Source organism: Simochromis diagramma, unplaced genomic scaffold, assembly GCF_900408965.1.
Source record: "Simochromis diagramma unplaced genomic scaffold, fSimDia1.1 OVJJ01000228.1, whole genome shotgun sequence".
In the NCBI taxonomy this organism is placed as follows: Eukaryota; Metazoa; Chordata; class Actinopteri; order Cichliformes; family Cichlidae; genus Simochromis; species Simochromis diagramma.
This window is the reverse complement of record NW_024386873.1, coordinates 1,054,164-1,069,618: the sequence shown is the minus strand read 5'-3', so window position 1 is coordinate 1,069,618 and position 15,455 is coordinate 1,054,164. Positions and strand designations below refer to the sequence as shown.

At 48.8% G+C, this 15,455-nt stretch overlaps 1 protein-coding gene across 2 annotated transcripts; it reads left to right on the top strand.

Annotated features, from left to right (window-relative positions):
* Positions 1-878: 878 nt before the first annotated feature.
* Positions 879-15,412, top strand: nlk1 (nemo-like kinase, type 1). 2 transcript variants are annotated; one of them, XM_040031851.1, is made up of 12 exons: positions 879-1,227; positions 1,729-2,136; positions 3,632-3,761; positions 3,849-3,904; positions 4,222-4,328; positions 5,154-5,239; positions 6,008-6,217; positions 6,620-6,721; positions 7,207-7,293; positions 9,127-9,325; positions 11,246-11,339; positions 12,141-15,412. In XM_040031851.1, exons 2-12 carry the CDS (start codon positions 1,829-1,831, stop codon positions 12,187-12,189), a joined length of 1,428 nt encoding a protein of 475 aa, XP_039887785.1. In that variant the 5' UTR covers positions 879-1,227; positions 1,729-1,828; the 3' UTR covers positions 12,190-15,412. The 2 variants fall into 2 exon arrangements, with proteins under 2 accessions (XP_039887785.1, XP_039887786.1); XM_040031852.1 differs by lacking the exon at positions 879-1,227 and adding an exon at positions 1,241-1,561.
* Positions 15,413-15,455: the final 43 nt, after the last annotated feature.

The window sequence follows — 15,455 nt, the reverse complement described above, 5'->3', positions numbered from 1 at the left end:
TTAATTCAGGTTAAAAGACATTTTTGCCACATTTTATAAAATACTACTTCAATTAATTTAAATATACTTTGACGTATTTGAGTTATTTATGTTAAACTGTGGCAGTTTGAGTCCTCCATATAACCCAATGATGACAGATTATCAAGAGTGTTATATAATAATCCAAATGCTGGCTGTGTATAAACGGTAGAGGCGGACTGAACGATCCAAATATTGATACGAACGCTCAGATCGATACATTGTTTCAGTGCGTAGTTAAATAATTTTTTGTCATGGAAAACTACATTAAAAATACTACTACTCCACTAAATGGGGAAAAAGATCATTTTATAAAATATACATATAAATATAGAATTTGTATTGATGTCTATTTTATTTTACAGACAGCAGATGGTGACTGAGTTCTTTAGAGACGCACATTTACATCGTAGGACTCCAAAAAAGTTTTAAAATGAAATATTCTGAAATGTCTCCTGTTGTGTTATCTAATTATTATGGAAAGTAAAAACAACAGTGATGTAGTGCTCATTAAAATGTGTTCAGAATTTGCAAACATGATGATGATTCACCTCTCCCCTACATTAGCTGGATGAAAGTATCGGCATTGTTATCGGGGGTAGCGGCCGTGTGTTTACGTGGGGTCCTACCGATACCAGAATTTGCACCAATAATGGACGCCAACAATCAGCCCTGTTTAACCATTTTAAACGCCGCCGAACCTGCCTGCTGTGTTCACACCTGTGCAGAACAGGGCTGGATGCTGATTGGCTGTTACCATGTGGCGCACCTGTGTCAGGAAGCACCTGCATTTATCCTCGTTTATTCTGGGTTTTCTTTTCCTTTAATTTGTCACCCAGTGTTTACAGCAGAGTGGGGGAAAAAAAAATATCATCCACCCTCCCCCATCCGGCTTCACCTGCTCCTCCTACAGGCTAGCCGGGCTAAGCTGTCGCTGTAGTCCGGAGCCGAAGCCCTGCTGGGTCGAAGCCCCGCTTGGAACCTGCCGCTGGATGAACCTCCACCCGGAAAAGAGGAGAAACCGCCTATATGGACGCTTCTTCTCCGCCTGTGACGGCGCCGCGGCCAGCTAGTGAGCAGCCCGCAGCTAGCTGCAGCTAGCGGCTCCGCTGGCTAACCATCCCGGCTAGCTCGAGGATTTAACTCGGCTTTTCTCGCCTTCTTTAAGCCCGTTTCCGTGTCATGCTATCGGCTGCTTAACCGAGTCAGGTTTGTAGGCTCATTTTTGGACCGTCGCGGGGGAAAGCTCGCTTTCTTAGTCGATCTAGGTCAGCTCGTCCGGCCGGTGATGGTTATGTGGGTCATCGGGGGGGGGTTAACTGGTTAGCCAGAACAGCTGGTTAGCTGCGGACGCCTGGACGCGTTATTTTATTGGTTTTAGAAGAAAAATAAGAGTGAATATCGATGCGTGTGCTTGAGTGGGTGCTATGGTCTCTGTGCAGCCGAGCTGGGTGATGGAGCAGCGGGTGGATTATTTTATATTTCTGTTTTTGGACGCTGACTCGTTAGTTAGCCGGGGGATGCTAGCTGCTCCACTAACCAGGTGAGAGCAGCCTGATACAAACAAAGGTGGCTCGGCTCGGCTGTGTCGGAGGTCCGTTCCGCCGCGGGCCTGGATTTAGCCCGGATTTAACTAGCACACTTCGGCCTGTGAACGTGTTTATGTGTTTCAAGCCACAGCGCGTTGACGTGTGTCTGCCTCCTTCACAGGCTGGGCATGCTTAGCGGGGAGCTGCGGGTCCTCCGAGCCTAGCAGCAGCAGGCAGCGGCATATAACGCGACCGTGTCCGGGTGGTGCTCCGGGAGGAGGATGGCATTTCACGGCGCAGGCCGGCAGACCGTGTGTGGAGACCTATTTCCGGGCTCTGAGCTGGGCCACAAGTATTTCTGCGTGAGCTCCTCCTGCGGAGCCCCCTCCACGGGCCTCAGCGCCACACCGTGCCTCACCGGACCCAACGCCCCGGCAGGGACCCCTCGTCACCCCACGGCCCTCGGAGGAAGCACCGGCGGCGGCGCGGCGGTGCCTCAGCCCTACAGCAACCCAGCCAGCGAGGTGCCGAGCCCCGCAGAGATGGAGCCAGACCGGCCCATCGGTTATGGCGCATTTGGAGTTGTTTGGTAAGAAAACGCTGTGGTCGTAATCATGCTTCACATCCCTGCTGTCAGAAAGCTCCCTCTGCTCCGACTTCCATCTTGTTTGTGCAGACTTGAAACTCAGCTCCATCTTTGTTTACATGCGCTCAAACTGTCACCACACAAGATGGCATCACTTCATCTCCATCTGGGTTCATCACCAGCCTCTGATCATTTCTGGTTTAGCTGGTTTGAGTGGTTTTAGACCTTTGATGCTCTGCACAGCTGCAGCCTGAGGCCTTGGCCCCCAGCTGTAACCTGGCCAAGCTGTCCTCAGGGTTGTGTGTTTTGGATAAAGCCTGAACCCGTGTGATTGGTTGTCAGTGGGCCGATAAGTCAACAGGTCGTGCAGAACATGTTAGAAAATGGTGAAATATATGTGTGTGTTTGCTGTTATGTAAGCCGGGCTGGATTCACGACAGGTAAACATCACGGTTGCTTCCCGGCTGGTATAGGAGCTGGAGTTTGGAGAGTAAAACTGTCTGTCTGTGAGAACTGCACATCATTACTGTAAACCAAACCACGGCCGCCTGAGGCTCCACCGCAAACTACAACAGCATCATCTTCACTGCTGCTGGGGGGGGGTCTGTGACAGGCTGCTAATTCAGAAATGTGCTGTTAAATGTGAGTGAAACACTCGCGTCACTGTCTGCAGTGATGGCGTGGTGCAGAGGCTCAGTGAAACAAGATTTATTAAAAGGTTAAAGGTCAAAGGAGCTGATGCCGCTCTTTGTCTCGTCTTCCACACTCTGTTCAGTTTACTTTAATAATCACATCAGAGGTTTAAAGACCTCACACAGGGATTCATTTTAATGTAACTGACCAATCAGAGCTCCCCCTCACTGAGTGTTTTTTATAAATGTCTGTTTTCCAGGTGAAGCCGTGTGCAGACGAGCAGCTTGTTTCCCTCGTCTTTAGATTAGCGCCGTCCACCAGAGACGCTGCAGCCCAAAGAGGGGCCAGCACATTTACTGTGAAGCTTTAATTCTGCTTCCTGTGTACGTTCATGAGTCGCGTTGGTTAAACAGTCATAGTAAAAATGTTTGGCCCTGATCTTCTGGTACCGTGGGCGTGCACGTCCCTGTATGTGGTTTGGCATCAGCATATGAGGAATACTCGGCTCATTTGCAGTTGCATCCATATGAACGTGGCCTCTGCTTCACAGTGAGGCTGATGTAGGTGTGTGACGTGAGCCCCACACTTGGGTAACTGCACCTGTCCTCCAGCAGCACCGCCTCGTTTGCAGCGTTTTCAGCCCAAACTTAAAGGATTAACCCGCCATTATTAAAACATGGCCTGAGGCCTGCTTTGTGTCGAGCACTAGAGTCGCTGTGGCTGCGCTGAACCTGTGACTCACTGTAACTTTATTCACTTTGAGCAGCAGTTAGCTGTTGTGTGTCTGCAGACCAAACGACCCTAAACTGTGTCGTCAGACTGTCTTCTAGCTGTGACAGGAAGCGTGCGCCTCGTTTCCTCACAGGTCGGTGACCGATCCTCGGGACGGCCGGAAGGTGGCTTTGAAGAAGATGCCCAACGTCTTCCAGAACCTGGTCTCCTGCAAGAGGGTCTTCAGAGAGCTGCGGATGCTGTGCTTCTTCAAACACGACAATGTAACGACCTGCGGGTGCTTTTATTTTGAAGAGGCTCTTATTTGGATGTAGACGCTGAGCTGATGCCGTTTTTCTCTCTCCGTGCAGGTTCTGTCGGCTCTGGACATTCTGCAGCCTCCGCAGATCGACTGCTTTGAGGAGATGTATCCTTCAGTCCTTCTGTCCCAGTTTCTCCTCATTAGTTCTCCCTCACGTCCTCCTTTAACTCGCTTAATTTAGCCGCCGGTGTCCGGTCTAAATCCAGCTCCTCGCAGATGTGAAGCACGAGGCTGCTGATGAATATTTAATGTGCATCGTTTCTAAAAAATGTTACATCGGCACTTTTCGCTGAGCGGCCCCGGCGCTCCCCCGCCTCGGAGGCCGGTGCTGGGCGATGCGTCGTGCTCGTGTAGGCGGAGGTCGGTCCGTGTGTGAGCGTGTGCATTTTATTTTTTTTCCTTGACTGCTCACCGCCCCGCAGCTACGTGATAACAGAGCTGATGCAGAGCGACCTCCACAAAGTGATCGTGTCTCCTCAGCCGCTCACCACGGACCACATCAAGGTCTTCCTCTACCAGATCCTCCGAGGTGAGCCGGCTCTTTCGCGCCCCGCCGCCGCACGGGCCGAGCGACATGATCGCGTTCAGTACGAGATTTAAATACACCGCCGGCTTCAAACGCACACGTCCATCTTTCTCCTGAAGAGGCAAAGCTGCCGATCATCATCCGCCTCCGAATGTCTCGGCCTATATTTAAACCGTCGTTCAGTCTCGCTGCCTCGCTTTGTTTACTTTCCTGTGACGGTCTCATAAGCTGCAGCGAGCAGCGTGTCCTACTGCAGGCTCCATCTTTCCCTTTAAATCTCAGATTAGTAATGAAATTTAAAACTTCACTGGAGGAAGTGAGTTTCCTGCTGTAGTTCTAGTTAGTTGTTCTCGTCACCTCGCCGGGCGGGTCGGTGGCGTGTGATGTCTCGAGATGGAAGCAGAATAGCAGAAACAGAGGAGAGTGAAAGAAGTCGTCACAGGGATGCTGGTGGTTTAGACCAGCGGTCCCGGGCCCGGGCCGCGAGAGTTGAGGCTCTGTTTTATCGTTTCTATCGTTCACTCGGTTTCTCCGGGTCTTTCCTGTGTTATGAATAAATCTTCTTCTTCTGGTGCCGGTTTGATTTTGTTGTATTTATCTGCGACACCTTAAAGGCCGGCCTGTGAAAATGTTGTTGGGCATAAACCGGACGGCGGGGACCGCTGATTTAAACGTTGTCGTCGCTCACCAGGAGGACGACTTTAACGCTTTCCTCCATAAAGGTGACGACCTCGGCGCATATCGATACAGACGTTTATAAGCGGTGCAGATTCGAGGTTCAGCAGGTGAAGGCTTAAAACTCTGACCTCCTCTCTGTTTCCTGTCCAGGTTTGAAGTACCTGCACTCCGCTGGGATCCTGCACAGAGACATCAAACCCGGAAACCTGCTGGTCAACAGCAACTGCCTGCTCAAGGTAACGCCGCACTCGCCTGTATCAGAGGCCGCGAAGCCTGGTTACCGGGGTTATGAAGGCGGTTCGCTTGTTACCAAGTACATTGCCATGGTAACTTGTGCTGCTCTGCGTTACGGTCGAGATGCAAAATCGACACCTGCAAAACCACCGCGGTCAGTGCTGGCGGCTAAAACGTTGGAACGGTTTTCTGATGATCCAGGGGGTGGAGCCTATCACAGCTGTTTAAGCGGGGGGCAGGGGGGGGGTCACAGATCCCCAGTCTGTGGCAGGCGTGGTGCAGAGAGACGCACGGCTCCCGTTCATGAAATCACCAGTTAAAGCTGAAACTGGAGTGGAAAAGGGGCGGGGTTTAGCGACTGGACGAGGGCGTCTGTTTGAGCTTTTTAAGGGCAAAAATGAGGCGCGCTTTATTTAAAACACGATCGTTGTGGCAATAATTAACGCATAGAACAGATACTTTCCGACCTGTACCAGCTGATGTTTGTTAGGCGCAATGAGACGCCACAGCTCAGAGACGGCGATGCTCTCACAGCGGCGTTTGTAGCTCTACGCCAAGCACACGCAGGAGGAGCCGATGAGTCTGAGGAAACAACTCGTTGGGAAGTTACTCAGATTTTCGTGGCGTTGAAACGTCTTTGCTGCGTTTGGGCCTGACGCCGCGCTGTGGGAGGGACAAAAGTCGCCGCCTTTCCAAAACACGAGGAAACCAATCAGCTGCTTGCTCGAGTGACTCGGATAGAGCCGTTGACGTTTTTCCGTTTTGCTCAGATTTGTGACTTCGGCCTGGCGCGCGTGGAGGAGCCCGACCCGTCACGTCACATGACGCAGGAGGTGGTGACTCAGTACTACAGGGCGCCGGAGGTGCTGATGGGCTGCCGGCACTACAGCTCGGCCATCGACGTGTGGTCGGTGGGCTGCATCTTCGCCGAGCTGCTGGGCCGACGCATCCTCTTCCAGGCTCAGAGTCCCATTCAGCAGGTGAGACGCCGGGCGCCACGGCAACCGGCAACACATTCATTTAAAAACAAAAAACCTGCAGAGCTGCTGATAACAGGTTCAGTCAGAGTGCAGTCAGGTGACAGGGTTAGCTCCTCCTCCTGTTAGTTCAGAGGTGTGGCTAAGATGATGTTCAGGTATGTATGCGTAACTTTGACCTTTGAACTTTTGATGTACATCCACCTCTCAGCTCTAATTTCAGTGTATATGAACATGTTAAAATGTTTCACCTGTGGACTCGGCTCAGGTAGAATCCGTGTTTGAGTCGTGCCGCGGAAAGTGGGATTAAAGATGGCGGCACGGCTGTTCCAGCTCTGAGGATCCACAAATCCAAACCTTTGTCTGGTCTTCTGTGATGTGAAGCGGTCTGTCTCTGTGTCGCAGCTGGACCTGATCACCGACCTGCTGGGAACGCCGCCTCTGTCGGCCCTGGCAGCGGCCTGCGAGGGCGCCCGGGCCCACATCCTGAGGGGGCCGCACAAACCGGTACGTGACTGCGTGGTGTGCTCGTGAGCTGAGCAGCAGCACGCCGCTCTCTGCTCTGGAAGAAGGCCGCGTTGCTTTCTTTTATTACCCACGTGTGTTCACAGTAGCCGCCCACTCGGTCACCCCGCAGCTCCCGCTAACGCGTGGTGGTTGTGTAACGCTTTACAGACACGGTACACATCCAAAATGTCTGCCAGGTAATGAGGTGGGTTTACTGGGAAATGTGGGACAGAGTGATGATGGAAGATCAGATCTGACCTGAAGTTCTGCTGCGTTGCAGCTGCAGACTCGCATTCGCACAAACAATCACAATTCATGTTTTTGCAAAGTCTGAAACTTTTGTACCGCAGACGATCACAAACACTTGAACCAGGAAGTCTTAAAGTTTTAAAAACGTTGACTGTGACTCTGCTGCATTCATTGATCATTGATCGTCTCAGCGTCTCCGGTGCTGACTTGTTGTTTGTGCTGTTTCTGGTCCTCAGCCGTCGCTGTCGGTGCTCTACATGCTGTCTGACGGAGCGACCCACGAGGCCGTGCACCTCCTCTGCCGGATGCTGGTCTTTGATCCGGTGAGTTGATGCTGAGCTGATGTCCGGCTCCTCCGGCGCTCTGTCGTCTTCTGACCTTCAGCTCGTTCTGTTTAATGTTTGCTGTTGTGACCCAAACGTGGACACCTCGGTCTGAATTAACGCTGCAGCTGTTTTACTCCAACGAACAGCTTTAAGTCGCATCGCCTGTAACGGCGAGGTCTGCTCGGCTTTCGTTCCCGCTCGGTGCCCTCGCCGCTTCTTTCGGGGTGTAAGTTTGGTGAGCGGCACACGCCATTGGCTACGAGTCTCTAGATGTTAGAAGAAGGAAGAGGAGTCGGCGACCCTGGCAGGAAGCTCGGAAGAGAGCGAGCATGATGGCGGTAAAGCTCTGGGTTTTTAGTCATTGGCGAGTGATTTTTGGGGAGCGGGTCTTGTGGACTTGGAAGTAACACCAGCTGATTGATGGGTCTTCAGGGTTTTTCCTCGTCACAGTTTGGGGTTCAGGAGAGCCACGTACTGTTCCTGTTACCAGATATCATATTTACTGCTGAGGAAATTAAACAGATTTTTTTTTTTTTTTTTTTAAAAAGAAGAAAAGCTGTTTCCTGGATGCAGGAAAAACCCTGGACAGTTATCGCTGAGCTGTAACAGCTGAGGCGACTCGGTGACGTCAGCACAGAAAAGGTTTCTGTCCCACTGATAAGTATCCATTGTGATGTAACTCACTACTGCAGCCAGAAGGTGGAACTCTAAGTGGTGCAGCCCAGATGTTTCCACAGCTGTGCTTTTGTCACAGCTGTTGTCTCTCTCAACACCGTGGATTTAAAAACCAAACAGATGCTTGAAGTGCAGATTTTCATCTTTCATTCGAGGAACTGGACTGATTTTTGTTTTGTTAGCGTTTCGTCTCAGAGTGGAGTTAATGCAGCTCGTCTGACATTTTAAATCTTCTGCTCACACCGAGACCTTAACTCTGTGCCCGGGTTGCGCCTTGTATCTGTGGATATTTGTGCTGTATGAAAAGCAGTACGTGCACGGCCTTTCCGTGAAAGTGGTGACAAGATCGAGCACAACTGTTTCCACTGCCAAACTCAGGTGTCACTCGTTAGCTGAGCGCTGGTTTTAGTCCAGCAGGACAGATGTTCACGTGACACCCGGCTGAATGTGTGTGACTGGTAGTTTTCTTGAGGGTGTTGCACAGGGCTCGGTACTTGGTCCTGTCATGTTGTACTTCTCTACACTCATCAGCGCCCTCTGTTGACAAAGCGTCAAATTAAAATTGTTTGTTTTTGACAATTCAAACTCTTTAATAAACTGTGAGACTAAATGCACTCACATGCTTTTAACACCCAGCAGACTTCTTCCTAACTAATGTGTATATGGGTGTGTTACATGGACCAGTAAGGGGTCAATGTTGTTATTGTAGTTATGCAGTTATGTTTTTAAATGTGTTGTTGTCCTTAAATCAGTGGCTCAAACCATCCTAAAAATGAAACGGCACTTCAAGAAACTTTAAACATCACAAATGAGAGAAAACGCAAACCTGAGACGAGGCGCCGGAGCCCCGATGAGGCAGAGAGAAGAGGAAGACGAGCAGGAAGCGGCGACACAGCGCTGTCGCATTCAGACTTCGCCCTGAAACTAAATACTAAAAGCATGGGAGCCCCATGCTCCGCCCTCTCTGGCTTTATATGCATGCAGGTGAGCCTCTGCAGCCAATCAGCACTCAGAGTGAACCCGTGAAGGACCAATCAGAGAAAAGTTTCTGCTCAGTGAGGTTTGCTGCTGCTTGGTCATGTGACTGCAGGTGAAGGTCTCACCTGAATCTGTCAGCTGGAGAATTGTTCACTGTTCCTCTGCTCTTCTCTTCAGGCGAAGAGGATTTCGGGCAGCGACGCCCTCTCCCACCCTTACCTGGACGAAGGGCGTCTGCGTTACCACACCTGCATGTGTCAGTGCTGCTACTCCGTCCCCAGCGGGCGAGTTTACACCCGGGACTTTGAGCCGGTCGCTGAGCGTCCGTTCAGCCACAGCTACGAGAACAGCCTGCTGTCAGTGTGGCAGGGAAAAGGTACGCCGGCGGCACCGTGATGCTTTCCTTTGGCGGCAGTCTGAGCATCAACGCGCGACTCGCTCTGGGTCACGTATAGAGCAGGGCGATATGGGCAAAAATATTTATCACGATATATATTTGAAAATTTGTGAAAACGATATAACTGACGATATAATTGGCTAATAACATTTAACAGTGCAAATGCAAATTCCTTGCTGCAAGTTTCACCAAAAGGCATCTCCAGTAGAAATGTGCTGACATATCCTGAGTTAACCATGTATAATATCCACTGAAGTTAAAAAGAGGAGCTTTGCAGCATTAAACTGCAGTGTGCCAAATAAAAAAAAAAAGTCAAATATGGATTTTTCGGACCATAAGGTGCACGGGAATATAAGGCACATTAAGCAAAACAAAGCAGTCAGATAAATCAAACTTTATTCAGCTCATTCTTCTTGCTTCCTCCACTTCTGTACCATCGATTCATTAATGCTGGATTCTATCACAGCGGCTCTGTTCCCGTGTTGTTGCAGTATATTAATGACTAACCTGGTATTGTGGATGGATTATCTCAGTTGTTCTGACTGAAGTTTGGTCCATTTACAGCATCCTGCCATGCGATTGCATTTGTCTCTAACCATCAGGAACCTTCACGTTAACTTTTATCGAGTGGAAAAGTGTTAGTGTTCATCCTCCAGCTTCACTGTTTATGTTATGCTAACATAGCTGTGTAGCTAGCGATCACGTAGCACATCATTATATAGCAGCTAGCCCAACTTCAGTAACCCTACAAACGTCACTGCTGTTTAGTTTTCTGTCTTCATTCATGTTGGAAGTGACAGCAGAGCTGTACGTTTGAATGCTTCAGAAATCTCTCAGTCAAAACATGCTATATCACGTTTAGGTAACTAGCGAGTTAACTTCCGCTAGCTTCCTGCTAACTTTTAACTTCGTGAAGTGTAATAAATTCTGTTTTCATGGATGCCTGGATGTTAAACTTCATTGTTACACCTGGTAAAGCAGCAACGCTGATCATTTTATTAAAGATGAAAGAATTTAGACAGTTTTTAACTCTCAGTGATGCTGCAGTGTTCGTTTGACTTTGGGACCTGAAGAGACGGAGTTTAGGACCCAGATTACTCCCAGATTTACGAGCACCGTAGTCTGACAAATACGGCAATAACGACGGCCGCTTGCATGTTCTACAAAAAAAAGTGCTTTGTTGTGTATCTGAGGGATGAAAGCTAAACCAGTTCCACATCACTGAAGTTGCAGCATTTTTACAAACCAGTTCTGGTTCATCCGTTTCACTCAACGATCCGCTTTCTCCCTTCTCATTCTCTGTTGCCGCCATGCTTTTTGGCCATGTGCGTATGAAAACAAAGGCACTGCGCATGCGCGTTTTACCCATATTCTATCGCGATATTTCATTTTCTTATCGTTGCCCAACGTTGTAGCGTTGTACTGTGAACGGTATAATATGGCCGAGCCGTAGCCACGTAATGTTTGTTACAGGTTTTTACTTTAATTTTCCCAGCAGCAGGTGATTGATGTCGCACAGTCAACAAGTCTTTGACAAACATCCTCTTTACCTTTCATAATAAAAGCCCTACAAACAAACAGTAACTCTGAGAGAGAGCAGTAGCCTTCACTGTGAAAGTGGAGTGTGGAGGTCTAAACCTGGTGAAATCATCATCGAGATGATTTGAAACTCTTGAAATTATTTGTTTTTCTATAATACCGTATTTAATTTAGATATTTTATTATTCTTTGTGGTGTGTGGTATACTGTAGTTTTTGTTAATTTCTTTTTTTATATATATATATATATAACGATTTTTGCAGTTTGTCCTCCATAACTGGAACCGTAGCATGAAAACGAAGAGCAGCTGTAAGCTTCCTTTGTGATGTTTGCGGCTGATGATCCCGTTTCTGTCCTCAGAGTTGATCCATCGCTTCATCACGGAGCACCAGCAGGGCAAACGGGTGCCGCTGTGCATCAATCCTCAGAGTGCTGCCTTCAAGACCTTCATCAGGTGAGGAGGATGAGGAGGGCAGGACTTCAGGGTGGGTTGAGGAAAACAAGGCGACGTTAAAATCAATGCGTTTGTGCTGAAACTGATAACATAGACTCAGTGCAAAACTACAAGATAAGCCTGATCCGGCTCTGTTTGTGGTCTCTTCCTGTTTAGTTCTTTATTCCTACTGTCACCGAGTGCAGCTCATACAGGCGTTTTCTTCATTCAACTTTTAAGTCTTAAAACACTTTTTCAGTTCTAGGGTCAAATGGTGGAGAGTCCCAGATCCCATTGTCCCTCTTGGGGGGGGGGGCACTCCCACAGGGCTTTAACCTGCCACCCTCCACCATTTGACCTTAGAACTGAAGAAGCTTCTCGGATGAAGGTCAAACGTCTTCAAGCAACTTAAAGAAGTCCAGACGCTTTTCTTTCCAAGCTCCTTAGACTTCTTCCTTAATCCCTGTTTATACACCTCTGCATCTAATTATTAATCTCTCCTCCACACCACATCTGAGCCTGATTCTACTGGAGCTTTCTTCCTGTTAAAAAGGTTTTTGTTTTTTTGTTTTTTGTTTTTGGGGGGGGGGGGGGTTTTGTTCCCACTGTTGCCAAGTGTTTGCTCGTAGGGGCCGTCTGATTGTTGGGGTTACAATATAAACCGCCTTGAGGAGGCTGCTGTTGTGGTTTGGTGCTGTATACATTACATTGAATAAGGTGACCTCAGTATCGTCTCTAACAGAAAAATGAACGTCTGTCTCTTTAAGGAGGACTGTGACGTCGCCCCAGCCTGGTGAACACTCACCGTCTTTGTTTCCACAGGTCCACTGCGTGGCACTCCTCTAAGGTGTCCAGGAAGGAGGAGAGATGAACGGCGCTCTTCTGCATCTCGAGGAGCGACGGCAGTTTGAGAGGGGATTTCATTGGCTGTGGCATCTGAAAGCACTGAAGAGTTTGGGTCATCTTTTCTTCTTCTTCCCCTTTTTTTTTTTTTTTTTTTTTTTTTTTCCTCCCCCCCCCCCCCTTCACCTGGAAGAGAACGTCACACCCGCCCACATCAGGACCTCGTGAAAAACCTCAAATATTTCCTCCCCCGTGATTCGACCCAAACTTCTGACGCTCGGCGTTTTTCGGTGCTGAACTTAAAAAAGAAAACAAACAAAAAAAAACAAATTAAGAAAAAAAGGAAAAAAAAGCTGCTGACGTGAGACACAGGAAGTGAACTGGATTTGGATTTTCATGTGTTCGTAGAGACTTTAAAGATTTTAACTGTTTGGTAGATTCGATGCTTAGTTGATGTTTGAAGTCATTCCAGCCCTGTGCAATACGGATTCATTCGAAAAGGCGATAAACACGGTGGGGGGCGGGGCTGCCTACGATGTAATGGGTTGGTCGGTATGATGTCATCGCCCGCCAAACATCGCCAAGGTCTTTGTTTCCTTTCTTTATAAATACCACATCACTCACTGTGTTTTCACCTCGCGGCGTCTTCATGGCGTCCGCGTGGTGATGATAATGCAATTTCACAGATGTAGCAGGTTTTAACCAACAGGTGTTTCCGCACACACGGTTACCTTTGCCCTCCCCCCAGCGAGCTGTTCGGTTCGTGTGTTTGACCACCCTTCTCCTTCGTCCAGCAGGAGTTTAATCAGGAATTCATCGTCCTCAGTTTCATTTCTCCAGGCTGTGTGGTGGCAGACTCTTATTTTGAAAAGGACAACAGGAAATTGTGACTGCTTTTAGTCGTCTGATGCGGTGTTCTGATCAGAAAGAGATATCTGCAGATATGTGGCAGCTTCTCCCCTAATGCGGACTTTTCCCTCCCGTCTCAGCGTGTGTTCTGACACTTCCCCGCTCGCCTCCTCCGCCCTCGCTAACAGGAAGAGGAAGTGACGGCGGTGACGTTTTCTTTTAATTTATTGAGTGTTTGACAGGGGTGTGTCTCCACCGTGGCAGGTTACCTCAATCCCTGGAAAAATAAAAGCCTCTATAAAAAGAATAAACTGGAGGGGAAATGAAACCACTTTTCCCATCATTCCTCCAGATTCAGTGACTTTTACCTCGTGCTCGCTCTCAGTCGGTGTGGACGGGACGCTGTGGGTGAAATGCTGCTGGGTTTTTTGTTTCTTTTGTTTGTTTGTTTTCCCTGTGTCAGGCGGAGGCTCAGGTGTCCTCATAGATGAACTGTGTGAAACCACAAAAGGAGGCAGCGGTGTTACCCCGGTGTGCTAACGGGACGGCAGCGGTGCGTTTCCTCCACCACCCAGGAGCCTAAAGGTCCCAAGAACCCAGGAACCGTCCTTCAGCCCCGTAATCGGGTTCCCACGTTTAAATCTGAGAGAACTCAGTTCCTTTACTAAACTCTGGAAGCTCAGATTTGTTTTTCCTGAGTGTGATCTGAAGTGTTTGTCAGGATGAAAATGAGTCTTTCCAGCTTCGCTCTTTAGTTTTTTCTTTCTAACACTTGTTTTCAGCCGCAGGAAGTGCTGCGCTAAATGGCACTTGTGCATGGTGTAAAACGCGCTGCAGAAGTGCCTTAAACCTGCATTCCTCCTAATGGCCAGCAGGGGGCGACTCCTAGCTGCAGGAAGGGTTAGTTGTAGAGAAGCGCGTCGCTCTGCGAACATTTTCCTGTTTGTGGTCTCAGCTTCTCGTCTGAATAAAACATGAAGGAGATTCGTAGTTTATGGTCGCCACGGTGATCTGAGGCTCAGCGGGATGTGCCGTTTTCAGTCAGATCGTTCCCGCCTAAAAGCACGAGTGAAAAGCGGGACTTCACTAACCAAACGGCGTCTGCAGCAGCAACATCCATCTTTTAAATGCAGTCTGTGTGCTCGTCGTCTCCTTGTGGCCAAAATGAGAATTACAAAAACATCAGATGGAGGATTCGGAGCTGGGATCTTCAGGAAGTGGCTGAAGGGAGTTTCTGGGCTTTGTTTGGACTCCTGTGGAGGAAACGCAGATAAATGACCCGAGTTCCACAAAAGGTTCTTGGTCCTGCGGTGCGAACAAGACCGAAAATATTCACGAGGATTTTCAGAGTAAAAGCTCCGATTTATCTTGTACCGCTCCATCCTGTGTCGGCCGCAGACAGGAAGCGGAGTCGTATGTTTGTAGCTTCAAAACCATTAAAAACGTTGAAGCGTCGACGATCAGCGGTGCCTGATGCTCACGGCTCTCCTGAAGTGTGATTGGTCGCAAGCCTGCAGGCCTTCAGTCTGTGAGGGGCCCGCTGGTGGTTTTGGTAACGCGCTAAACTGAAGGTTTCACCTTGAAAATAAGCAGACGCCGCTTTAGCCGCTGTTTCACACGCGAGAGGCGCCTGTTTAACACTGAAGCAGATTTTACTGTGTGTGTGAAATCAGCAGATTAATCATCCTGATGTTCTCAGTAGTTAATTAATAATTTCAGTTTCTCATTTTGTTGTAAAGAAAAAGGAAAAATCGCATCAGGAAGCAGCAGGTTGACGTCTGTGATCACACCTGTGGCTGAGCAGACGTGTCATCCATCAGCCTGGTTCTGATTGGAGATTGGCAGCCCCTCCCCCACCCATTTAGTGCCGTGTGACTGCAAAGAAGCTTTTTAGGATCTCAGGATCTCTGAGGGTCGACGAAGCAGCCGAAGTTTGTTGTTTTTGGTCGTTTCACGAACTTTGCGATGTGAAGACTCGGCGGGAACCCACAGCTCGCGGTGCCTCGCTTCCTGGGTTCGGTGGGATCGGCGCCGGGCGTCCTCGCCGCTCCTGCGCCCTCCTGGTTTCTTTAAACTTTCTTGGAACCCCTGAAACCTCAGCTTGCGTCGCCGTGGAAACGCGGAGGGCGACTTGTATATCTGCATGTGTATATTTATTACCCCGCGGAGAGCGTTTGGGTCTGAATGCTGTGCAATGGTTGAGTTTGTCGAAGATGACGAAAACCTTTTGTGGTCGTTTTATTTAATTCATCTTTAGGAAGTGATTTTATTAGCAGGCTTTTATTTTGTTTTTGTTTGTTGTGATCGAATTAGATTTTTTGGGGTTTTTCTTTGTTTTTATGCGAGTCCGGAGACGAGAACGTTTACGTAACTGTTCCCTTAAAAACAACAACAACAACAACCCACCTGCACGTGTGCAGCTCTGTCTGACTTCAGTCACATGAC